This window comes from Photinus pyralis, unplaced genomic scaffold (assembly GCF_008802855.1).
Source record: "Photinus pyralis isolate 1611_PpyrPB1 unplaced genomic scaffold, Ppyr1.3 Ppyr1.4_LG8, whole genome shotgun sequence".
Taxonomy (NCBI): Eukaryota; Metazoa; Arthropoda; class Insecta; order Coleoptera; family Lampyridae; genus Photinus; species Photinus pyralis.
In genome coordinates, this window is record NW_022170819.1 from 12,304,917 (window position 1) to 12,330,729 (window position 25,813).

Sequence of the window (25,813 nt, forward strand, 5' to 3'; positions counted from 1 at the left end):
AACGTTAATAATCCCTAAAGCGAGTACTTCGCATGCCCATCATCATGCATTATACTTGGGTGTTAAGCTTTATAATAAAATGCCTATCTATTTAAAAAATTGCGAGACCCTACATTCGTTTAAGAAAAGGTTTAAGGATTGGCTATTAGGTGTAGAATTGGATTTTTACTCCAAGCTAACGTGATCTATATTTTTGTTTTGTTCTTTTTTTTGTATTAGTGTACTTACATGTAATATGCTCGATTACCCATCACGCACGAGCCTTGGCTTATGTGATTGTTGCCAATTTTTTTCATTATATCAATAAATAATTATATTATGTTAAATAAATACAAAAAATACAAAAATACAAAATTTTAAGCTCTTATTTTGTGTTCCAACCCTGAGCTAGTTTGCCGTTTATGCGGGGGGTTTGAGGTAACGCAGCGCCAACTCTGCCAACCGTTATAAAGCATGAGGCGATTTTGGTAGCGTGGAAAATGTAATGTGGCATATTTGATTTGTACGTGGGCTCTCGTTCGATGTGTAGCGCAGAAACGACTCAATGATTAAAGATGTCCTGTTTGCATTAATAAGAAGCCATTATGTAGGCATTAATTAAGTAATTTGCAGGTATTCGTTCTTGGGCTACGAAATCATCAGGTTACCTACGTGGTCAAAGATATTCATTTAAAAAACCGCAAGATTAATAATTCGGATATGAAAAGCAAGTAGTTTTTCGTGTGTTAATCGCGCGGTCACTGTGTGGTCAGATTAATAGTTTCCGCATTATGTTTCAAGAAACAAAAAAGTTCGTTCGCGCTTTATCTGGTTGAAAGTTGCAGTCTTTCGCACACATCCCCCTTTGTTAAGGTCAAGATCAAGTTCGCAGAACAAAATCTTCATATTGTGGCGATCCATGGGTGGATCTGAAACAGTTGTTTTTTAGTTTACATGGTGATAATTTGAATATGTCATTTAATCAAATATAAAAATATTATTAGTGTTATTTAATTCTATTCTAAACGCTGAATAGTGACCACACTACAATATATTTACAAATTTCGTCGGAAAAACAACTAAACCATTTGGTTTCACCTCCCCAAAATACCCCCAAATACGATTTATTAATATTCCAATAATATAATAATATTGAAAATGGCTAACGTTTCAACCTTCTATCAACAGTAGAGATGGATATGGTGCAGGTGATGATTTGTAAGTACCAATTAAAGTCCAAGTGGTGATGCTATTTTTCCTTTCTTACAATGAAATTCCTTTTCAATCCATGATACGGCTCTGTATAGACCGCTATAACTGCCGGAATGTGTAAGTTCACAATAATCCCATAACCCATAATCAAATATGCTATAGTACGTCATTGGTCTACTAGCTTAGAGAATGGGTAGTCAAACTCAATCATGTCAGAAACCAGCTCTCGAATCCTCGGGAGGTATCCACGTTTGGGTACAACAGAAATCATTGTGACAAGGACGTCCTCACTGTCAATATTCGAAAAATCCGGAACGTCATCGCTCTCTTTCATATTTGTCGCTAGTAGCCAAATCGCAATGAGCAACACAAACCCCGAAAGCTTCCGTAGATGCTCTAATAAGATTGGAAACGGAAGGAGAACCTCAGGATCGCTTCCGAGTTCTCGTAAGAACGACGAGAGGCTATCATAATATTCGTCTATTAATTTTGTGTAATACTGTTTTCTCAGCTCCCCGTCACTGCTTAGGAAAAGAAAAAATAGTACGTCTAAAGCGGGTGAGGCTAGATGCATCATTTGCCAATCTAAAATGCACAGCTCGGTAGGATGTTCGGGGTCATGCTAAAACATTAGAACTTGCACTTTGTTCGATGGTACCTAACAAACACTTACCCCGTACTTGAAGAGAAGGTTCCGTAATTCCATATCACCGTGAGCCACAACGGCATATTTTTTATCATCGCTGCTAACAACAAGGCCGCTTTTGTAGATGGTTGATAAATCACCTGCGAATTCCTTTAGAGCTCTCCGCTCCTTTTCACGTTGGTGCGGAGGATACGAGTTCACCACTGCACTGACCAGTCTAGTTATGCCCTTTAATGCGGGCACCTGAATACTACTGGAGAAAAAGTACTCATGGCATTGATCCTCCCAACTGTCAAAAATCTCCGGCTTTTGATCGCGTATTGCGTACGAAAGTGCGTGAAACCTACCCATCTCCCTCATAACAAGCGAAGCGTGGGGATAGTCTACGGGTATTCGGTGGTTTATAAGTCTAAACCCCCTCTTTTTTACGTTCTCCATTAGTAAAGATTCTCGCAGATTGTCAGTCCTCGACGCGTACATCCTGGCAAACGCTTGAAAATCGCGCGGCAACTTTTTCTCGTCCTGAATTCGAGAAAACTCGCATAGTATTTCCTTGTAGGCGAATATTTCCGTTTTATAGATTTCACGCACTGGCATCACAATCCTGAAGTAGTCTTCTTGAGGTGCCAACTTCACAACCAGGTGAATAGTACCGTTGTCGTCACTTACTGAAACATTGTAGATTAACCCCAGAAAATTGTCGCCATTTTCCAACGCGCTGTTTGATATTTCGATTGGACAGCTGATACGATCGGGAAAGGCTGCGGTCACTAAACTTCGAGCCAAGTTTTCGATCTCCGCGGTGACGGAGGACATTTCTGGAAAGGTCTAAAACCAAGTTATCAATTATAATCTTAAAATAAGCGAAGAGTTGATTGTGTATATGCATGGATCCAATTTAAATTGAAAATTGAGACTCAAACATTTGCTATTTCTAAAGGCGATCGATTTCAGGGGGTTTGTTTGCTTATTGTTCTAGAAGCGATTTTTTAATTGGTCGCGATTTGTCTTTAATTTGCTAGCATTTTGTTCCTAACGTTTATCGACTATATTATTCATACTCAGTTTTGTATGCAGTCCGTGCGCTATTTTGACCAAATTTTGTAAGCGGTTCGTGCGCTCCGATAGGTTATCAAAAAATAAACCGGATGCATTTAGGCATAACGTACCACGTATTAACTATACGGCAAAAATCCGCCGTTCTGATTGGCCCACGGCGAAACGCAGTACGTTTTGTCCAACTAGGGTCCTAATCTGGTACGGTTTGTCGCCACGTGTTGAAACCACTTACTGGTATATGGCAATAAAACGTTTAAAATAGGAAATATATACGACATTCTTTGACACACTCCGCTTCGAATTACTTAAGCTACAGTAAGTGTAATTCCGCTACAATTAATACCGTATGCTAAAAACTTCATCTTTTTTCGAAGGTTACGCGTTAATTTCTTATATACGCGATATTGGATGTTTACGTGACTCGATAGAGAAAAAAATTACTTAGCACATTCGGAAATTAATCTGGAATTTTGCCTTGAAATTTAAAATGTATTTCTTATGGTAATAATTCTGTGGCCGTGTTGATTATGCGAGCGAATGAACGAATGAATTTGGTTTCAAAACTAATTGAAAACAAAAGATAAAGGGCTACAGTGCAATATTCAGAAAAGAAGAAAATTTCCCACGATAGTACATTGAGCGTTTTAGAAACGGAAGGAATGGACACGGGAAGAAATTCGTACTCTATTCAAACAGGCAACTGAGTCTCTGCAATAAGGGAGCGAACTGCATTAGACGTTACACTTCAAGTAAAGCCAAGGTTTAAAATACAATATTAGCTTCGATAAACACTCTTGAAACAAAATAAGGAAAATAATATTACAGACCTACGCACGGCTGGAACTGTTTCGTAACTGAAACTGGTCGTACTTATTTGTCAATTTCCCTCACACATATTTTAAGTTCACACGCGAATTTTACTACCGAGTACGGTACACTGAACACGTCCCTGAACAGTATTAGTATAATTATTACGATACCTCGACCACTGTTAGACCTCCAGTTCTACCATTTAAAAAGATAGGATAGGTGAGTGAAAAAAATGTTTGCCAGAAAAACCAATAAAAAACCATTACTTTGGCACACCTTTCTCCGACGACTGTAAAGAATAAGGGAAAGTGTGTTGGGCCTGCATTTTCCAGTCAAAGTTGAAAGTTGCTAATGTTCTCAGTCTTTTGCCGTCCACGGCCCACTTATTAAAGATAAGGAACTATTTGCAATTGAGTTGAGTTGTTAGTCCGAATTAAATGAAAACGCCATTTCCAGAATCCAATTTGAATAAAATTTTGATCATTTTGAACTTTCACTGTGCAGAAAATTGGAAATAGTGGAAAGAGTGGAAAGATCAGCAGTCTCAATTTCAGCTCTTGGGATGATCAAGATGGCATTCCTAATTCTTGCAATCATATCCTCGCGGGAAGTTGGCCTTGTTGCAAAAACTATATTCTTAATCCTTCCCCAGAGAGATAAAAATCAAGGCAGGTTAAATCGGGAGACCTAGAAATATTCATTAAGTTTTAATATGTGCGCAATTATGAACAGAATCATTGCAAAAGGCAACATCTAAAGATCCTTGTGTTAAATACTTGCCTTGGAGGCCAAGGGAATAGGCTTCCTCTTCCGATCCAACGGTCAGGGAAGTTGGCATCGCGAACAGCAAGGGCATAATGGGCGGAATAACCATCATGCTGGAAAAACATATTTTGGTGGACGTCCAGCGGAATATCTTCCATTAAAATTGGAAGAACATTTTCTAAGAAATGTAGGTATGTTCGACCATTTAATGCGCCGTCCAAAGTAAATGGACCAACAACCCGCCCTCCAATTATCCCACACCAAATATTTACACTATATCTCCCTTGATGCTGGACTTCCCCAAGCCAGCGTGGATTATTTCGGGACCAAAAGTGCATATTATGTAAGTTTAATTGCCCATCGCTACCGAAGGTGGCTTGTCAGTCCACAACACATTTGAAAGAAACTGAGGATTTTCTGCTACCATGTTTAATAGCCAGTGGCAAAAATCTATCCTTCGGTCGAAATCCGGAGGAGTAAGGGCTTGATGTAAGTTGATATGGAAGGGGGGTCACCTAAAATAGCAAGAAATGTAAAAAAAACCATGGGTTTTATAATTTGACTGTAAAATAAAATAGAATAAACTTTATAAAAACAGGTATACCTCTATATGGTATTTAAAAAAAAAAAAAATGCGCTATTGTGGCCACTTTGTCCGTCCGTCCGTCCGTCCGTCCGCTAACTTTGCGACGCTACTAGTTTTTTATCTTAAGAGCTATTGTTCTACTTTTTCGCTATTTGGTTCGTTATGGTGTCGAGTCTTATTTCCCAAGGAATGCTCTTTTCAACGATACCAAATTTTTACAATCGGTCAAACGGTTAAGTTACAAAAAAAGTTATTGTAAAAAAAACAAAAAACCGCTTTTACATGTTCCATAAATTTTACAATTTTAAGCATTTTTATTAACGATCCTAGAGATCGTTTATAATTTTGCATTGCTATCTGTCGCCTGCCGGTTGGTCTCTCCGTCTGTTCCTTGGTCTGTCTGTCCATCTATTTGTCCGTGTGAACGATAACTTTGTTTAGAAATGTTCGATCGCTTTTACATCTCCGTTAGTTATGAACTGAATTGCATGAAATTCAATATGGGCATAGCTTTAGCCATATAATACGCAATGCCAAAAGTGGAATCGAATCGATTCAAAAACAGTGCCCTTTCGAATGTCACCATTTTAAACAAATTGCGACTTTTTTACTTATAAAAATATTTGAAAAATTTGATACATAGGCACTTATAAAGGAAAATAAACGCCATTTCTTTGGCTTTGCGCATCGCAGAACTTTTTATTTATGGAAAATTTAAACAAATTTGATTAATAGGCACTTTTGAATAAAGGTCAAACGCCAATTTCAAAATTTGGTTTTGGCATTGAACTTTTTTATTAAAGAAAATTTCAAATTTGATCATAGGCCCCTTGGCGGAGAAGGAATTCAACTAAATTAACTATTTTTTTCATGCCAATGAATCTTTGCAATGGTACGTTAATTTGTAATTTACTCGAAGTAAAAATTTGTTACAATCGGTCAAACGGTTAAGAAGTCAAAGCAGGTTTTGCAAAAACAATTGCGCCCCACGCCATCTTTGTTTTCGAAATAACTAGGTTTTTGTTGAAAATGGTAGATACTGGCGCTTTAACAAACAAATTTTTAGTTTATTATGCGAAATTTAAAGTTTTTAAAATTCAAGATGGCAGTTACGCATCGGTAACTTTCATTTTTAGAACTTGAAATGAAATTTTCTCATAAACTGAAATTGATTGTCACGTAAAAAAGTGGATTGCCCATGTGCAATTATCGCATCTTTCATATTGTGTGGCCGGATTTTCCCACCTTTTTTGTATTCCTCATAATGTTCTTGTCTTATTGTCCTCAAAATATATTCTCCATTTTTTTTTTCTTTAAGGCAATTCCATAATTCTGTTTTTTTTTCTGTTGTTATATTTCAGCAAACTCACACTCAGTGCGTGTGGCTACGGTACTTTTCGTTCAATTCTGATTCAGAGGGTCTACTATTTAACTTTTTATCATTGTAGATTTCAATTTCTTTTCTTACTGTCACGTCTTGTACATATTAACTCTTATTAACTCTCACAATAGAATCTATAATTGATTTCTCTATCCCGTTTTTTGATATCTTTTTTATTTATTTATATCCCTCTCTTGTTCTGGGCGCTGCTTTCAACAGGCTTGCGCCCAATTAGAAAGTGAGCCGCATAATGCTTTTTAGGGGTGCCTCTGCGGAAGCTATAATACTCTGGTATTTACCTTACGAACTAGGAAAACTGCAGGAAAACCTAATACGGAGTATCCGACAGAATGCTCGAAACTGGTCTAAGGAAATTCTCTGTCACAGATGAAAAATTCTTACCTCGACGCAGGTTCGAACATTCGACCTCTGGCTTTATAGCCCAATGTTCTACCATTGCGCTAGTACATCGTATTCGCTATTATAAGAGTATTTTATATGCAGTATTTTTTATCAGTCCCTTTCCATTATTAGTCCATTGTTTCCTACTCTTGCACTGAGATCCTCAATACCATGTATGTATTTTGTTGATTAGTTTCTGTCACCTATGTTCCTCGAATTTTATCTATACTATACCAATAAGTTATCTATTATTCTGTAGGTGGGTATGTCATTTTCCATTTTTACAGTATAAGAAGACATCAACCCACTGTCTTATAGATTTATAGTTGTGGAAGATTTAGATATTTAAACAGAAAAATGGTTCATTTGACCACTGGTTCCCATTGTTTTAATCGAATCCGAATTTAGGATTGGACGTTGGTGGGATTGTACTGTATAACAATGTTTGCTAGACCTTCTCCCATTTAAAAGGACGGGGCAAGTGATTTTGAAAAACCTATACCCATCAGACACAGCCTCAAAATCCATTCAACCAATTTTTACCGTTATTTTGACACACCTTTCTTCACTTCTGTGGCTAGGACAGATACCGCCCGCATACCTACGCATGCGCGATTCTGTCCTTTTGTGTTTAAGAATATGCGTACAACATTTGGTTCCAATCGGTTCAGCCGTTTAGTCGGAAATGAGAGTACAGACAGACAGACCGACAGACATATTTTGTTTGGTTCGGAATCCAGGTGCTTCAAAACCTGTATTTCAAAAAGAAAAGTAATTTTTCACCCCAATGCAATACCTCCCTTACTAACGTGCGAGTAGTAATAAGAGGAAAGGGTTTTTTGTCTTGCCAATCAAAGTCCTCAGTCTTTTTCCGTCAACTTGAAGATAAAATGTAACAAAATAAAAATATAATCTGTGATTCAGGCGCGGTCTATTCTAAAAAGGCGCCACAAATTATTTAAGCAGCGATTGGCAATTGCCAAGTTGCTACTACAAATAAAATGAAAATATCATTTTCCAGAATCCAAATTGAATTAAACGTTTATCTTATTGGAACTGTGCAGAAAATTGGACATAGTGATTTGTACAAAATTTATAGCAATTGCATTTTACCTATACCATTGAGGACAGTTACCACACTTTCACCTATATAGGAGTATTAGAAGATTCTGTGCTAGGTTTATAATACCGCTGAGTGAAGCACTCAACGATAATACTTAGATTAGATTACACACTTATCATCGCAGATCGCATCAGGCTCCTAAGCGAGTTCATTTTGGACATTCTACCCGTCCGTCTGTATGTGTGCATGATATCTCGCGAACGGTTGCGAATTTTCAAATTCTGTTTTCAGTACCTATTATGTTTGTCATCACCCAAGGAAGAACTGATTAAATTTTCAGTGACCCAGGAGCTCGTTTACTGTATTTAACACCAAAGAATCGTGTGACTGAACAACTGACAAATACTTCTGCCTAATATATGCAATTTGTATGGTTGGCGGAATAATAATAAGAAAAGATGTGTATAAGAAATTGGTGGAATTAACAATCGTCTGTGTCTTTTGATTTCTATAGCGCATCTTTCTCTGAATAGGTTTAGTATTTCGGGGTAACGAGTGATAAAATGATTCTGCTCAAACCACAGAGTGAGCGTGAGGAGAGTCCGATAGCGTGAGAAAGGGAACGTGGCGTATTTGATTTGTACGTGGAATTGATATATTGCACTAGCTCCCATTTGCTTCGTAGTGCAGTAAAGAAAGAAACTAACGATTAACGATGGCCTTATTTTCATGAATAAAAATCCATTTTGTAGGGGTTAATTCATTGATAAAGGAGATTTGCAGGTATCCATTCTAGGGCTATGGGATTGATTGTTACTTAACGTGGTCCAAGATCTTCCTGTAAAGAAAATAAACTGATTTTCAGTACATGTACTTGAAAAAAGGGTAGTGAACGTAAACTGTACGATCTTGTGGATGTAGTGGAAACCCTATTAAATTAATACAAAACAGGTTTGAACCTGTAAAAAGAGTTGTTAGCGTTACGTTTTTCTTGTACGGATCTATGAACTATGGAAAAAACTTCATAAAAGGGGCAAGAACTCCCCAACAAATTCGTAGAAGGAGAGGTATCCGACGGAAAGATCCATTTTACAGTCCGTATCAGTCCGTACAGCCATAACCACCCCGAATCTACCTATTTTGTATCAATCTCGTAAAGTGTAGAAGGTCATTTTTTCCTTATTCCAATTATGTAAATTTAAAACTTGTTTATCTTGAAGAAATTAGAATTTGGATTGTAGTTTCAAAAATTCTCAAGCAAAAATTCGAATTTGAGCGTTCATATACAGATAGCAATCGTTGGGAAGCCGTTTGTATTCGAGTGGGTTGATAAAAACTAAAATTGCTAAAAACAATTTCCCATTTAAAGTTGTTTTTAATTTTAACAAAGGAAATTTCCAAGTAAGTAAATGAGCCTATGGTTTTTGTATCAACAGTTGGTCGTTGGTTATTATTAACTTTGAATTTAAATTAATGGTAATTCACAAAAAACCGTGGGCACAAAAATTTACCTACTTGCAAAACGGGGTTGTAAGTTGGATCGATTTCATGATTGTTTTTGTCGTCAATATATCCGCATTTCATGGTAATTCCGTGATTACTTATTTAAAATGATATACGAAGAAGTGCCCACAATTTTCAGTAGAATGACAACGCGCATTCGGAAATACGACTTTTAATCCGGCTCCTATTCAATAGTATTGATCGATGAACTTGTAGAAATCAAGTGGCGAAGGTTGTCTCGTCTCCCTGTCCCTTTTCGTTTTCGAGTTAGGCGAGGTACAGTCGAACGGACCATCACATTGGGGGAATTACTTCCGAAACATTCCCCTAAAGGAGCAGGGTTTGAAGTCAATTACCAAAAGAATAAGGAGGAATTTTTAGTAAGTGCGTCACCGTGGTATGTATATGAAGGACTGACCGTGGGTCATATCTGCAATATTTGCTAAAACATTTCAAAAGGTTCATTTTTGGAAAGTCAATATTGTACGCCAAGAAAGGGATGGTCAACCCCCTTAATATCCAAATCTGTGGCAACAGTTTGATTTCAAGAGGTGGAATTATTTTATGCCATCTCTCTTCGGTTAACTCTTCGGAAAACATCGAAACCTTTTGGTTTCATTGCAAAAAGCAACGTTTTTTTGCACTTTGTCATCTCACGTACTTTTCCATTGTCTATTACACCCTGTAATTAGAACGACACCCTGTAAGACGGGTAGGAGTAACCTGCGGAGTCGCGCTAGTATAAATGATTGTTTTTAAATAGGAAACGAGAGTGTGATTACATTCTTATTTGTAATTAATCTTATAACTTTTTTTGCAGATTAATAATCAATTGGATACTGTGGTTTGGTATTCGATTTGTTAATATTCCAATAATAATAATATTGAAGATGGCTAACGTTTCACCCTTCTATCAACAGTAGAGATGGATATGGTACAGGTGATGATCTGTAAGTAACAACTAAAGTCCAAGTGGTGATGCAATTCATCCTTTCTTATAATGAAATTCCTTTTCAATCCATGATACGGCTCCGTATAGACCGCTATAACTGCCGCAATGTGTAAGTGCAGAAAAATCCCATAACCCATACTGAAATATACAATAAAGTACGTCATTGGTCTACTAGCTTGGAAAATGGGTAATCAAACTCAATCATGTCAGAGACCAGCTCTCGAATCCTCTGGAGATACCCACGCTTAGGTACAACAGAAATCATTGTGACAAGGGCGTCTTCACTGTCAATATTCAAAAAATCCGGAACGTCATCGCTCTCTTTCATATTTGTCGCTAGTAGCCAAATCGCAATGAGCAACACAAACCCCGAAAGCTTCCGTAGATGCTCTAATAAGATTGGAAACGGAAGGAGAACCTCAGGATCGCTTCCGAGTTCTCGTAAGAACGATGAGAGGCTATCATAGTATTCGTCTATTAGTTTTGTGTAATACTGTTTTCTCAACTCCCCGTCACTGCTTAGGAAAAGAAAAAACAGTACATCTAAAGCCGGCGAAGCGACACGCATCAATTGCCAATCCAATATGCACAGTTCGGTGGGGTGTTCGGGGTCATCAGAACGCTAAAACATCAAAACTTGTATTTTGTCAGATGGTAACAATCACTCACCCCGTACTTTAAGAGAAGGTTCCGTAATTCCATATCACCGTGTGCCTCAACGGCATATTTTTTATCATCGCTGCTAATAACAAGGCCGCTCTTGTAAATGATTGATGAATCTCTTGCGAATTCCTCTAAAGCCCTCTGCTCCTTTTCATTTTGGTGCGGAGAATACGAGTTCAGCACGTCACTGATCAATCTAGTCATGCCCTTTAGTAAGGGCCCCTGAAAATTACTGGAGAAAAAATACTCATGACATTGATCCTCCCAACTGTCAAAAATCTTCGGCTTTTGATCACGTATTGCGTACGAGAGTGCGTGAAACCTACCCATTTCCCTCATAACAAGCGAAGCGTGGGGATAGTCTACGGGTAGATTATCCCTTGAAAATTTTCGCCATTTTCCAAAATGCTTCCTGATAGTTCGATTGGGCAGTTGATACGATTGGGAAAGGCCGCGGTTACTAAACTTCTAGCCAAGTTTTCGATCTCCGCGGTGATCGTTGACATTTTTGGAAAAGTCTAAGAAGAACACACAAAGTTATTCATTACTGTTTTAAATTAAGCGAAGAATTGATTGTCTATATGCATTGATACACCTTCAAGTTTCAGAGTAATGACGCATGAACGCATTTGGATGTACTTGAAACACTTTGTAATGGTAGGTTCTGTGTGGCATAAGAAACATTAGATGATGATGTGTCGAAGAGGATAGGAATTAGGAAATTTTCCATTTCATTAAAAAACAAATGACGGTCCCTCATGTTGACAGCTTTACTATCATTACTACTATCAACTGCCATATCACAGAAGAAAGTTTCTGGGGTTTATTTACTTATTGTTCCAGAAACTAGTTGTTTTTTAATTGGTCGCGATTTGTTTTTAATTCCCTAGCATTTTGTTCCAAACGTTTATCGACTATATTATTTACACTTCACAAATAGAGAATTTCGCCCAGAGCGTGTCTTCAATTTTGTAAGCAGTCCGTGCGCTATTTTCAGAAAATTTTGTAAGCGGTTCGTGCGCTCCGCCAAGTTACCCAGATAAAAGCCGTTGTCTTATGTGTCCTGAATAGTCCACCACTCGTTTTCTACTAACACAACTATTGTACCATCTATATCATATGTAAATAAACGTATTTTGATTGATTGATTTACTTTTACTATGGGGATCTCGTAAATCGTAAAAGATCCCAAACCGCATAATGGGCAAAGTTTTGCAGAATTTTATGCTGGTTAATTTTCCTTTTCAACGTTTTCTTATAACTCCACAAATAGCGAAGTTACAACCTAAAAACCAAAAAACGGCATTTATTTTCAAAGATATCAAAAATAATTTTGACCAACCCGTTGTACTTGTTTCTCAGGTTCCTACTGGTGCTAAAATAAAATTTGTGACTTGTGGGTTTCGACTAAATCACATTAACTTTCTTATTTCTTATACATCGATTTTTACGTCATATTATAATATAATCGGCGACACCAAATACTTAGCATTCCATTTGGAAGTTAATCTTGAATTTTGCCTTGAAACTTACAATGTATCTCTTATGGAATTAATTCCAAGGCCATGTTGATTATTCGAGAAAATTAACGAATTTAAAATAAAGTATTAACCTCGATTAATACACTCCATTAGTATACGACCAATCAGCTTGGTGATTGTTTCAGCTTCTAACCAATCAGATGTTATTTTAAATGACTAAAAGCTAGGTAGCTTTTTATCAGCGATAAAAATGCGTGTAAGAATGCGTAAAATATATAGCGGTTGTGATATTTACTGCCTTTTATTAATCTCCCTAAAAATAACCCTCTTGGTTTTAAATCAGGATAATTTTATTTAAATTTTGTTGCCTCCTGGAAAAAACTCTCGATCAAAAGCAAATGATAAAATTTTATCACACTTTTGATCTCTAGTTTTTTCCGTTGCAACAAAACTTTCGTGTAAAAATAAAATTATCCGATTAAATATCAAGCTCTTGTGTATTTACCCCCGATTAACACTCTTGAAACAAAATAAGGAAAATACAGACCTAGGGTTGGAACTGTTTTATAACTGACAATGATCGTACTTCTTTGTCAATTTTGTTCACGAGTCAGTTTTTACTATCAAACACGGTACACTGAACACGTCCCTGAACAGGCCCCGTATTTTAAAAATGGCATCAAATCCCACATTACTATTATTATTATTACAAAACCTCGACCTCTGTACTTACATTTAAGAGGATGGGAAAGGTGATTTTGAAAAAAATGCCAAAAAAACACAAACATAACCATTTAACAAATTCTTACCATTACTTTGACACACCTTTCTCCGACGACCGTAAAGAATAAGGCAAAGGGTTTTTAGGTGTTGTCTACATTTTCCAGCCAAAGTCCAGTGAAGGTTACTAATGTCCTCAGGCTTTTGGTGTCCACGTGCAAATTTGCAATTGACAAATTCCAAATTAAATCAAAACATACAATTTCCCAGAGTCTAATGTGAACTAGATGTTAATCATATTTGAATTTCCACCGTGCAAAAAATTGGAAGTAGTGATTTGTGAAAAATGTATAGCAATTGCATTCAACCTACCTACCAACGACTGCACAGAACACACACTCACACGTAGGAGTTATTTATGTGCTCGGGTTATAGATTACGCTCTTATCATCGTAGGTCGCGTAGTTTTTCCATTCGAACTGCAACTGTCAAGTCATAACATTATTATCCGCCTTAGGCCAGTCACTCATAATATTTAGCAGACTTCCATCTTGTAAGTTAGACCCGACGGTTAGTGATAACGATAACCGTACGTGATCCTTGTAAATCGATAATATGCATGTGGAATATGATCGCGAAGGTTCGCTGTTACTTATTAAATGCACCGGGTGATTCAAAATAACTGCAAACAGTTTAAATTTTGACTTAAGGAATTGGCGAACATGTTTAGAAGGTGGTTTATTTATGCATCAATTGTCGACCATTGGCGTCATTTTTGTATGTGAACTTTACAGTGTATATATTTTTCGGTCCAACCCAGTTAAGAGTTCAATAATGGGTAGTGAAAATCTTCTAACTGAGTTGAAATTATATTGGTTACGATGTGCTTGTAAAAGACAAAAGGGGACAAAAGGTACTGTTAAATTATTAAATAGACAAAGTGGCCGTTTCAAAATAGTTGGACACTCGAGGTTAATATTTATTTTCTGGAGGACTGTAGATGAAGGTTGAGGTGATTGAGGTAAAGTAGAGGCGGATCGGAGTGAATATAGTGGAACAAGTAAACCGGATATGCGGCACTTAGTCTTTAGTAAATTTCAAAAGAGAAAATAGAATACTTACCTAAAGGTAGAAACAAGGCAAATTAAGAGAACCTTCTCCTGGTCTTAACACGCTAAAGAAATAAAATACTTGACATGGATAATACATGTCACAATCCAAGGTGATTTAATAAACGATCTCAAAAATATTACAAATAGGACACTGTTATATATAGATCTGCAATGTCAACATTTAAATTTAAATTAATTTTTAGTAGAAAAGGAATAAAACACGTAGTCAGAGTAAGGGCCGATTCTACAATGAAGGTATATACCGAGTATAAGCTATACCTAGAATAAATGTCGACGGTTGCGTTCGTTACCATTTTGTCAACCAATGGCATACATGTTGCTATGGCAGTTATTCCAAGAATATCTTATTCTCCGTAAAAGTGTAATTGTAAAACCGGCCCTAAGTATAACGCGCAAGCTTAGAATGCAGGGCACTATAATATACCATGTGCAATTTGAAATCAACACACGCCGCTGATCGGCCAGCTAGCTCCGTTAGCCAGGTAGTTAACAGCGTAGAGAGATATGCTCTTACTCAGGGTACTAGGTAAGTGAATTAAAAAATTTGACCACAAATTATTATAAAAGGTTCCAAGTAAATCTCCGCCACTAATGGTGCTTCGATTCAAGTCTTTCGGGCGCCACCTAATTCCAAAAATGAAATCTTCCCACAAAAATTAACCCACCAAGAACCCCTGAAGTTATGTGACACCTCGTACCGCTAAGCAACGACAAGTATAATTACTAGAAATTAAAATGAATTGATGTACTATAATCGGTAGCTTGAGGTGTTGTACGTCACCGCTAACGATAAATTGTGTCGGCAATTCCACATGTTCCTGGTGTAACCAAAAATAACTCCTACGGAGGTAACAAAATTGTGCTCCAGGTATATTTCTCTCACGATCTACGTTCGGCTGCCCGAAGATTTTAATGATTCTACGGGATGTTTTACGGCACACTCATCTGCAGTAGGCCGATTATTTCCCCGGATTCAACTGAATATTAACCCCCTTGCAAAAAGTAACCTAATTACGACTACGTTATAACCCACAATAATGCTAATCTCTTATTCAGAGAGTACACAAAAAAAAAGAACTGGATACGTCCCAAACGACTTCAAAATTTACTATATGGTCGGTATTTATTCCCCTACAATAGAAAAAAGAACATCGGTAATCTCAACTCGTGCACAAAAAAACACTTACGGTTTGGAATGCTTGAGTTCTCCGTATTAAGTTCATTTCGGAAAAAATTGTAACCGAACGTCCAAAAACAAATTGTCGGCACAACGGGTAATCAATTGATTAAAGATGCTTCCGCTAAGTATTAACTCAATTCGACCATTGGAAAATATATCAAACACCCAAATTCGGGAATTTAGCATGACCGATTCTATTGCAGGTTGCTGGAAGACGCCACAAGTTTCGAAATTTTACCCAAACCAAAGCTACGGATAGTTTACCTCTGACGAATAGTAGAGCAGTATTTGATACATGACCATATAAGGTAATATAATTGTTAACATAAAAAAAGCAAAACAAATTAAATGTCCTCTAACGACAAGAAGACAAGTTAAATCGGAGAGGCAAACACAGAAATGCAAAAGTAACTAGAAATTATTGGTCGCATTCAAGGACTCGAGAAAATTTAGAAAATATACAGTTGGAAATTGAAATATGGACAGAAATGTTAATATTATTTTATAACTTTTACATAAGTCTTAATATCAAAATAGACTTCGGCAAAAAAATAGAACTATAATTGTTAAATGAATATCAAACAAATGTAGCAATTACAATTCGATTGTATCGAAAACCAGTACGCAATCAAACGTTATTTCGAGGAGTCGTCGAAAATTAAAAAAAAATTACCTTTGAACTTCGGGTCGCAATCTTGTAAGCTCAAAAGGGCAACACAAACAAACAAAAAAAGGAAATCTACTTTACGTTTCACAAATAACTAAATTTCTATCCAACAGCAATACAGAACTTCCTAATGAATTTTCCTTGAGAAACTTCAAAATTCTGCGGTGTTCACTCAGGAATCGCGTAACAATCAGGAGTAGGCTAGAAGTAGGAAGCCTAAAAAATAATTATTCAAAGCCAATTTTTGGTACATACCGAAAACTGACTTAGAACTTGTCAAATATATCCGCAAACTGCGTCAGCGAAGTGTCGAAAGCAAAATAACGAGAGAAAAACTTCACCAAACTTATACAGCCATACAAACCCCGTTAAAAGGTAGACAAAAATGACGAGTAACCAATATGGCGTGTAGGTTTTTCTTACAAATAATGGCTGAATGTGATTTTGTACAAAAAAGTGCGTTCGCCGAAAATAATTAAAACGAATCCTCTGCACGACCTCGGGCGGCAAAAAAAAACTATTGTAATAAGAACCCTACTACAAGAATAATTTACATTTAAATTAGTTGATAACCAAGGGAATACCTAGATGGCGTAAGAATATTGAATATACACGAGAGTAAAATTACTTAAATGGAATTTAAATCGGTAAGAAAATAACGTTGAGCAAAAAATTTAACAGAACCGTGCTGAAATCGAAATGTCAGGGGGGCCGAAGTATCCTGGGACAAATTACTCAAGTATGCATTTCCATGATTGATCAGAGTGTGAGCACAAGTAAAACACGTGGAGAAAGATTTTTGTCACCTGAAGTTTCCAGAAACTTGTCCATCAGTCCTCGTACTATAATTGACGTTTGGGACATTTACGTATAATAATTTTAAGTAATGAGTACCCCGCATCGGTATCACTTGAACAGAACAATTCCCATTTGAGCGCCAACAACGCCTTGGCCTTCAGCTTTAAACGAACAATAAATTTGGAAAGGATTTGAGAGAAGATCGATAACCTACACGAATGATAGGAAATTGTTTGCCCACCTGCGTCGTATCCAATCTATTACTATAGTATGAATAAGATGCGTCATGCCTAACACCTTTTTTTTGCGGCCCATTCCACCCTCGTGGAACAGAATCAATATTGTAATGCAATAAAAAATTAATATTATACACTATTAATACTCGTTTTGTAATTTACATAACACGAATGAAGTGTCAAACCCTTATCACTCTGCATTATTTAGTTTTACTTGCCGTTCGACGCTCCAACTTACGTACGTATTGGTTACAGGCAACCGTGATTACAGTTTTGCTGAATATATTCCATTAGGACAAAACTGGCAGTAAAAGTTCTGTGTTACAAGGCTAATTTCGTGCCAGTATGCGAAATGAAAGGCTTTGTATCACCTCGGAGCTCTCGAGGGATTTTAATAACGCTTCATTTTGGGGTTAGCACGCGTTACTGAATTAGCTACATGTTTTGTAATGTATTATTCCTGAGCTGTTCAACGAGAGCTTGATCAAAAGTTCTGTTTGGCTTAATATTCAAATCTCCGACATTCCAACTTTGGAATCTCCTAGAACATTTTTCCACGCGGGTTTTCATTAATTTCTGTCTGTTATTTCGTCGGACGTCTCTATTTTATTTTTGGACTTTCAGCTACGGCTGGTAAAAATATCTGGTACAAAGGTAGAAAACATTTCGCGATTTATGTCAACCTTCGAATACTAACTTAAAGCAAAGGAGAAATAAATTTCATCACTTGGGGTATTCCGAATACAGCACATTGTCGAAGCACAATAGCCGTGGGGAATCGAATTTGAGAACTTTTCAATTAATATCGGGTGGTCTGCGTTTGTATCTGCGTTTTCAAATCATCGATAACTTGCGATATTACTTTCAGTGCAATGTAACTCAGTTACTGTTGGCCAATTAGTAGGTACTTAGTACTTATAACTCATGTTTTATACTTACAGAAGTTGTATCGTGGTGAATAAATTTCCGTTAGTCGAAGGAAGAGCTCCAGTTCCAGGTAACTACCTCAAGAATTGCGGGATGTGCGTAAGTGGTAAAGATCTCATTTTCTCAGTTTTGCGCTCATTACACGGAACGGAAATGTTACGTCGTAGCGCGAGATGAAAATTGAAGCTTATTCCATTTGACACAATTTTGCTTGAATAGATACATACTTAGGAAATCCGAACCATTTGCGACATGTAGTGTAATAGTATATTTCCGGAAAAACACATTTTCGTCTATCACAAAAGGTTCGTCTTGAAGGTTTTACAGCATTACATTTCCTTCAAAGATTTGATAAATATTGCTATGTGCAGTGGCAAACGGTCACCCGCCAGCACTTGTTCAGCTAGCTCAATTAAGTACATGTACTAACAAAACCTTTAAAAGAAATAATGATTATAGTCTTTCTAGGGCACGTGCAGTTTCCCCCATGACGTAAATCTCGATATTGACCTGATATAATTCTGGGTACGAAATTTACCATGAAAACTCTTACCCGGGTCGTAATTGGGCTCGCTTAAACACAAAATTAACCATTTACAAATGAAACAAATTTATTCGACATAAATCAAGCTGAAAGAAGTATAGGTGCTCAGGGCCAGAAAAATAAATACCACACAACAAACGATTGATTAAAAAAATAAAATTTAAATAAAGTTCCCTAAGTTGATTAATCCTTATCATCTGGTCATAATACGCTTTTCAACAAACATACGCTTCGGAACTTCACTTCCCTGACCGCACTCGAATCCTGACTCATACGACATTAATTTCGCTGTAACTAACAATTATAGTATTGACCCTGTGAGATTAGAAAGAATCCCTTTAACTGAAAAACTTGAAGCCCTCAAAGAAAGGATTGCCTTGAGCGACAAACGCTCGATATCCACAGCACTCCGACTAAACGTAGGAAACATGAAAAAACGCGCCTTCGCTTAACGCAATGTACGTTCACTTTTATCGCGCCAGTGACTTCGAAATAATGAACAACTACTTACTTCGGCCATAACACGTGCTTATCTTGAAACTAGTTGGCTTACGCAGCGATAGGAAAACTTCTTATCTATGGCCGGAAAACAACATGAGATAAACGTTTACAAATACTAGGTAAATAATTCCTAACTGAATAAATCTATAGTTTTTTAACCAGTAATTTAAATTTACAAAAAATAAACAAAACAATTATTTAAATAAAATCAAACATCAAATAATTCTGATACATCAACATGCTGCTCGAATTTAACCAACATGTTGATCCTGTGCTTAAATTCCAAATTCCAACCAATATTTCACGTTACCAATAAATGAACTTCAAATAGAGGGTGTCTTATAGTTATTGCAGTTGCTGAAGCCAAATAAAACAACCTTATATAAATGTATGCATGTCTATATGTGGTTTATGGAAAATGTACCACATCAAAGGTTACGTGGAAAAGACGCATCGCATTGGTACAGTAAAAATGCCATGGACAAAATTTTCCGAAAATGTGTCATTACAGTTTTATATCTTCAGCTATGCGGCATGTAATATACCTTCACCTTTAGATACACATAGTTTTCCACCCTTATCCCCTTCATTGGAACATTTTTTATCGTAAATCGGACGGGGAACGCAAGTTCTAACCATATAGTCGTTAAACTCTCACATCATCGACGTGATATTTTTGTGATTTTTTGATATTTTTATCTTTTTCCTAACCTAAAAGCGGATTCTGGTAGGAACTGTAACATTTTGGTTCTCTCGCGTACATTTACACTCTAGTTCTTTAAGTATTATTATATTATGGCGAGTAATCGGATGGTGTGTGGGTTAGTGAGAATTAGTTGAATCGAGTCTGGGCACTCTCTCATTGTGGAGGATATAATTGAATTAGGTAGATACGTGAGTAAAATGCCATTTTCTAATCACATTGTACATGTTCAGCACTTTTCTATTCGTTTTCATTTGAACCATTTACTTCTAAATCGTTGCCGTATTAGTACTATTATCGAAATTATCTTTTTGTTTTGTGTGTTTGAAGGAAGTTTGACATGTAAATTTCGTGTAAGGTTCGAGTTTCTCTCTTCCTACGATGGCAATAAGATTGTTATTATTTTATTTGATACTAATTGTGCCTTCATTATCAGTGCCAAAATTACGCCGAAATTTTTGAATATTCGTCATCTTACGAATTCAAACGTAAAATTATTAAAGATTTCCCATTTTTAAGTGACCCGGCGGTTAAAAATTCCTCTGCGTCCGTAGGTGCCTATTTACGGTTGCGTGATCGATCAGCAGCGCACCCTCCACAAAAATATCGATCTCCCGCTAAAACCGAGCGCCATCAGCGAATTTTTTTCGGAAAAGTTTCCAGTACTCTTGCTAGCCCCAAAGGGATAGTTAAGTGTTTTCAAGAAAATTACGGGCGACGTGTTCTCTGGTGCGTTTGAGATTACAAATGTCCGCCGCGCCATTCCGAAACGCAATTTCCTATTTTTCTCCAAAGAAAAACAAGAGTTTATACTTGGGCGCAATGTTGAATTTTTTTGTATCTCCTTACCTATTTTTCCCAAAGAAAAGCACATTTTTAAGCGAAAAATTGCCACGCACATCGGTTACAGTCACCTTCTTACCGCATGATCCATACGGGTCGTCATTAAATCGTATATCGCCTCCTTCCCAACGACAACGGAACGATTCTAGTTCTCCCTCCCCCCCATATTTTCTTCAACATGCTTCTCTTAACATTTTTTAAAGTATCTTTCACGTCTCTCTTACCCCGCCATGAGGTTCCCATTAAATTTCTCAAATTTTCCTCATAATTCCCTTAGAATTCTACTGAAGTAACTCTCAAATTCCTAAATTGCCGTCATGTTCTCCTCAAGCTTTCCTCAATTTCTTCTTAAACGTGTATCAAGTTGGTCTAAAGTTCTATTTCTCAAATTGTACTCAGGTTCTCATATTCCCCCACGTTACATTTTTTTGGAAAACTACTAAGTTTAATATCAGAATATTCACAAACTTAAATACTACAGTGGAGGGATTACGCAACTTCCATATTGGCTTGCGTGAAATCTTTTACCTTCGCCTTGTAAAGAAGCTCTAAAAAATTGCAAGAGATTATCTCAGGTCTAATACATTTTTTACCTGATTTTTTATTATGTAAATAAGAATTAAAATCAAACTTGTACAATCACTCTCAAAGGAACAAAAACTTAGTTCCTAATTAAATCACAAAAAATGTCCCTGTTGGCCAGATAATTAAACCTATCTTAGTAAACAATGTAACTAGACACATTCAAATAATTCATTAAACGAATTTTCTTTTACGAATTACGAAATTTTAAGCGATTTTTTTTTGTGGGATGAAGTGGAAGGACAGGTACAGCTTTAGTACTGAACTTCGCCCCTTAATGTCTGGATGGTTTCCCATAAATCTTTCTTTCTTTTTAAATAATTGAGGACAAAATAATGTTTAATTACTCAATTAATGGTAATGCATTAAACCGGGTTTCGGTAGTGCGTGATCTTGGAATACAGTTTGATGAAATTTTGTCATTTAATAATCATGTATCGCAATTATCGTCTGAGTGTTCGAAAATAATGGGATAAGGAATGGCAATCTACTACAAATTAATACGCTCGTGACTCTTTTTAATGCATATGTGATAAGTAAACTAACCTACGGTAGTGTGGTTAAGATATCTACTGTTTCGAGAATCGGGCGTTTATCCGAATAGAACTGTTAGCAATGCGGATCTGCTCAGTGCCTTCAATCTTATTTCAGTGGAAAATCGTCATAATATAGTATCTATAGTTTACTTGAGCAAACTTGTGAATTACCAGATTGATGACCAATATTTCCTGTCTTTGTTACAATTCAATGTACCTAGACTTGCTTCATGAAGTAATATTACATTTACTTATAAGACATGTAATACAAATCATCATATGAACTCTCCCCTTATCAGACTATGTAGACTGTACAATTCCCTAAATAGCGACATTGATATTTTTAATGATATAAAGTAAGCGTTATAAAAAAATTCCTGTATCAAATGTATTCCGCGAACAGTCAATGATAGCTACGTATGGATATAGCAGTGTAATATCTTTGTTACCCAAACACTGCAGATGTCATTTTAATAATGGTAGATAACTGGTAGCTATTATGGGTTTTTCTCAAATAATTATAATTTCTTTCTAGGTACTTGAAATAATATTTTTGTTATAATTGTGTCATTACATAACAGTATGAAGCTAAATTTCAGTGTGAATGGATGCTCTCCTATTTTATGTTACCTTTTTTTTTGTTCTTACATGTTTTAAGTTTAGTATGCATGTGTTTACTAGCACGTGCCCACTAGGTAAGATTAATTGTGATGTTGCTCTGTAACTGGCTTTGCTGTTGAGCAATAAATATATATTTATTTATTTATTTATTTAATAAAAGGCAAAACGCAAAAATAAAGATAAAAGTTTACCTTGTCATCCTGGACCGTCACCGGATGTACTTATATAGCTGAGTCAAATTACAGATTTCCGGTTATCACGTCCTGTGGACCTGATATGATTTAGAAACTCTTATTTCCAATTACGTTCTTTTGGAAATTAACATTATCGAAAACATTCATAACAAAACGCAAGCAAAGGAAAGAACAAAACGCTGCATTTTTTTGGAGACAACAAATGGAAAATTTAAATTTTTGGTGAAACTCAATTGTCAGTAATTATAAATTAGTTCAGTAAGTCGTGCGATTTATTTGCTGTGAAACGAAAAAACGTTTCTGCAACGCACTATTTCCGATTTAACTTATGGGTATTATTTATAGAAAACACCGATGACTCTATCATCACTTTTAACTCGAGTTAACGCGAGCTATGAATCTACCCGTACTTTATACAATCCGTCTTATTCTACCGAATGATAAAAATAGCTGTACGTTCGTCGCCTTAGCATAATACCACGTGATAAATTAACACGTTAACGATACAATATAAAATTTTTGAATATTACTTATACACATATTCCTCTAAACAAGCACTAAAAGCAATTACTAAATAGAAAAAACGTGACCCGTTATACTGAATTAAGCTTTTGTGAATTTATGCGTCCGGCCAATGCCAATTATTTGGAGTTGTAGTTATGCAGATAACGCAAATTTTATCAAATTTAGACGAAAGGATTACTTTACTCTTTTTCTGTTGCATCCTTTGTGTTTTACTTTTGTATTTTAAGTTTATCTCTTTATGATGATAAATTGGGGTAGTTTAGAACGGTTACAGCTTCAACAATTCTCAATTAAAACCAAAGTTCGGTCTTATATTTTCTTCTGTAAAATAAGACGCAGGCCTATTTACCCCTTCAGAAACTATTCGAGTGCCGTAGGCAAACGCCCCGAGAGCCGCCAATTATGTTGTTCACATTTTCGTAAGATAGAAATTAGCCGGCCAAAAAATGTGGAAGTCCGGTTTCTCAAATTGGGATAACTTAGCATAGAAAGTCCTTTAAAAGCTAGTTCAAAGGATGGAAGTTGTCCGAGGTCGCCGTACGTAATGTCACAAATATGTAACAAGGGTTACGTTCCGGGATGGGCAACCCCTGCATGTTTTCCTTAAATGTTGAATATTTACATAAGATGAAACTTTACGGTCCACAATATTGAATCCACAGCTAGCTTTCTTTAATAATTGTTTCTGACTGTTACCAATCTTATTTCTCTGAAAACTCAAAAATACTCTGACTGCTTCACTTCGGACAGTTCCATGGACCTTAAGACGCGTGTTAATTCCTACTTTTAATTTCAAATTCAAACTTGGAAAATACAGATGCGCCCTTTGATACAGGGTCGCAAAGCGTAAAGAAAATTTCCCGATCCAACAAAACCGTAGCTTTTCACTCGGTGGCTATTGATAGAGTTCCCTTGATTTTTGTTCTCCCTAACACGTCCCCGCCTACTTTTTTATTAATTGACAGTTGTTCCCACGATGTCCTATTATCTTAATGATGGGAGAACTTTAACACCTTGGATGGTCTGAGATAAAATTAAATGGCGCCGCCGTGTGCTGCCTTTCTCTTTTTCCCTATAAAACAGCGTAGGTATATCCATCTCGCTATGACTTGCAAAGGTGGCCATTTGAAATTATCTAAGATAATCGTAAATGGCGGAAGAATTAAATTTATCTTGTTGATAATTAAAATTTTGCTATTTAAAATTATCAAGATAAAAAAATGATTTAAAATGATCATTATGATAAAAATAATTATTTTGTTTTATCAAATATGAATTATTTTTATTAACAAGATAATAAAAATGAATATTTTTTATCTTGTAGATAATTCTAATTCTTCTATTTATACTTATTTACAAGACAAATTTAAATAGTTTGTTTAAACTTTATCATTAAAATAATTTTAAATAGGCAAAATAAAATTATCTAAAAGATAAAAAATATTTATTTTTATTATCTTGTTGATAAAAATAATTCATATTTGATAAAATAAAGTAATTTTTTTATCATAATGATAATTTTAAATCATTTTTTTATCTTGTTGATAATTTTAAATAGCAAAATTTAAATTATCAAGATAAATTTAATTCTTCCACCATTTACGATTATCTTAGATAATTTTAAATGGCCACCTTTACAAGTCATAGCGAGATGGAAATACGCTGTTTTATAGGGAAAAAGAGAGAAAGGCAGCGCACGGTGCCATTTAATTTTATCTCAGATAATATTAAATGGCTGAAATAGCCATTTATACTCAGATAGTTTTAAATGGCGGAATGGAATTAAAATTGTCAACAAGATATAAAAAATGATTTAAAATTATCATTAAGATAAAATTAATTATTTAATTTTATCATTAAGATAATAGAAATTCGGGCAAAACTTTACTTTAAGATTATAGTATTGTTGCACATTCAATGTTAAAACGGCGTTCCATACTGATACAAATATCAATAAATTATTATAAATATAGCCTAGGACTGAACTTCGAGCTATTTTTGCCGCATCATGCAGGTTTTGCGCTAATACGGTTTTCGAGTTATTAAATGCACCGTACACCTATTCAATTGATTTTTTGAAGGGCTGTTTCGATACCAAAGGGAATTAATTTATTTGAAACGCTACGTGATGCAGTAATTGTACTCATGCTGTTAATAAATTGTCTGCGTCATTAAAAAAGGCATGGAAGTGGAAACGATAGTAATCATTCTGCATCATTTAAAAAGTGTGTACCTACCATTTCGCAAAATACAGAATGACCTAGATATTCAAGAGCAGTTTTTATGAAAACGGCGTCTGACAATTGAGAAGTAATTAAAATTCACGCCGCCTCTCCGATTTGTTCTTTCTAGTAGGTACATGAAGTTCTCCAACGTTAAAAGCTAAGTGCTTTCGAAACAATGAACGAATAAAGTAGGTACATGCATTAACAGTCTAGAAAGCGCGATGTACAAGCACAAGAAATGGATATAAGCACAACATTTAAAAATGCAATGCTCCGCTGCTGTTTAATACCCGATAAATCACATGTAGAGGTTCGTGTAGTAAAACGTCTCTTTATCGTCGCGAACCAACCAAATGTTTGTTTCACGCCATAACCC

The 25,813-nt window shown here is 36.0% G+C and overlaps 2 protein-coding genes across 7 annotated transcripts in view; both read right to left on the reverse strand.

The window, feature by feature from the left end:
- Window positions 1-1,066: 1,066 nt before the first annotated feature.
- LOC116177627 lies at window positions 1,067-3,815 on the reverse strand. The gene is made up of 3 exons (XM_031496636.1): window positions 3,724-3,815; window positions 1,865-2,665; window positions 1,067-1,813 (listed from the first exon to the last, which is right to left on the reverse strand). The coding sequence occupies exons 2-3, from the start codon at window positions 2,651-2,653 to the stop codon at window positions 1,358-1,360; spliced, it is 1,245 nt and encodes a 414-aa protein (XP_031352496.1). The 5' UTR covers window positions 2,654-2,665; window positions 3,724-3,815; the 3' UTR covers window positions 1,067-1,357.
- Window positions 3,816-9,340: 5,525 nt separating this feature from the next.
- Window positions 9,341-25,813, reverse strand: part of LOC116178785 — a 33,726-nt gene continuing 17,253 nt past the window's right edge. The window contains exons 1-4 of one of the 6 annotated variants that reach the window (XM_031498397.1): window positions 13,312-13,588; window positions 11,348-11,539; window positions 11,028-11,253; window positions 9,341-10,980 (exon numbers count right to left, since the gene is read on the reverse strand). In XM_031498397.1, coding sequence (XP_031354257.1) covers window positions 10,519-10,980; window positions 11,028-11,225 — 660 coding nt within the window. In that variant the 5' untranslated portion in view covers window positions 11,226-11,253; window positions 11,348-11,539; window positions 13,312-13,588 and the 3' untranslated portion in view covers window positions 9,341-10,518. The other 5 variants (XM_031498394.1, XM_031498393.1, XM_031498391.1 and 2 more) reach the window with 5 other exon arrangements.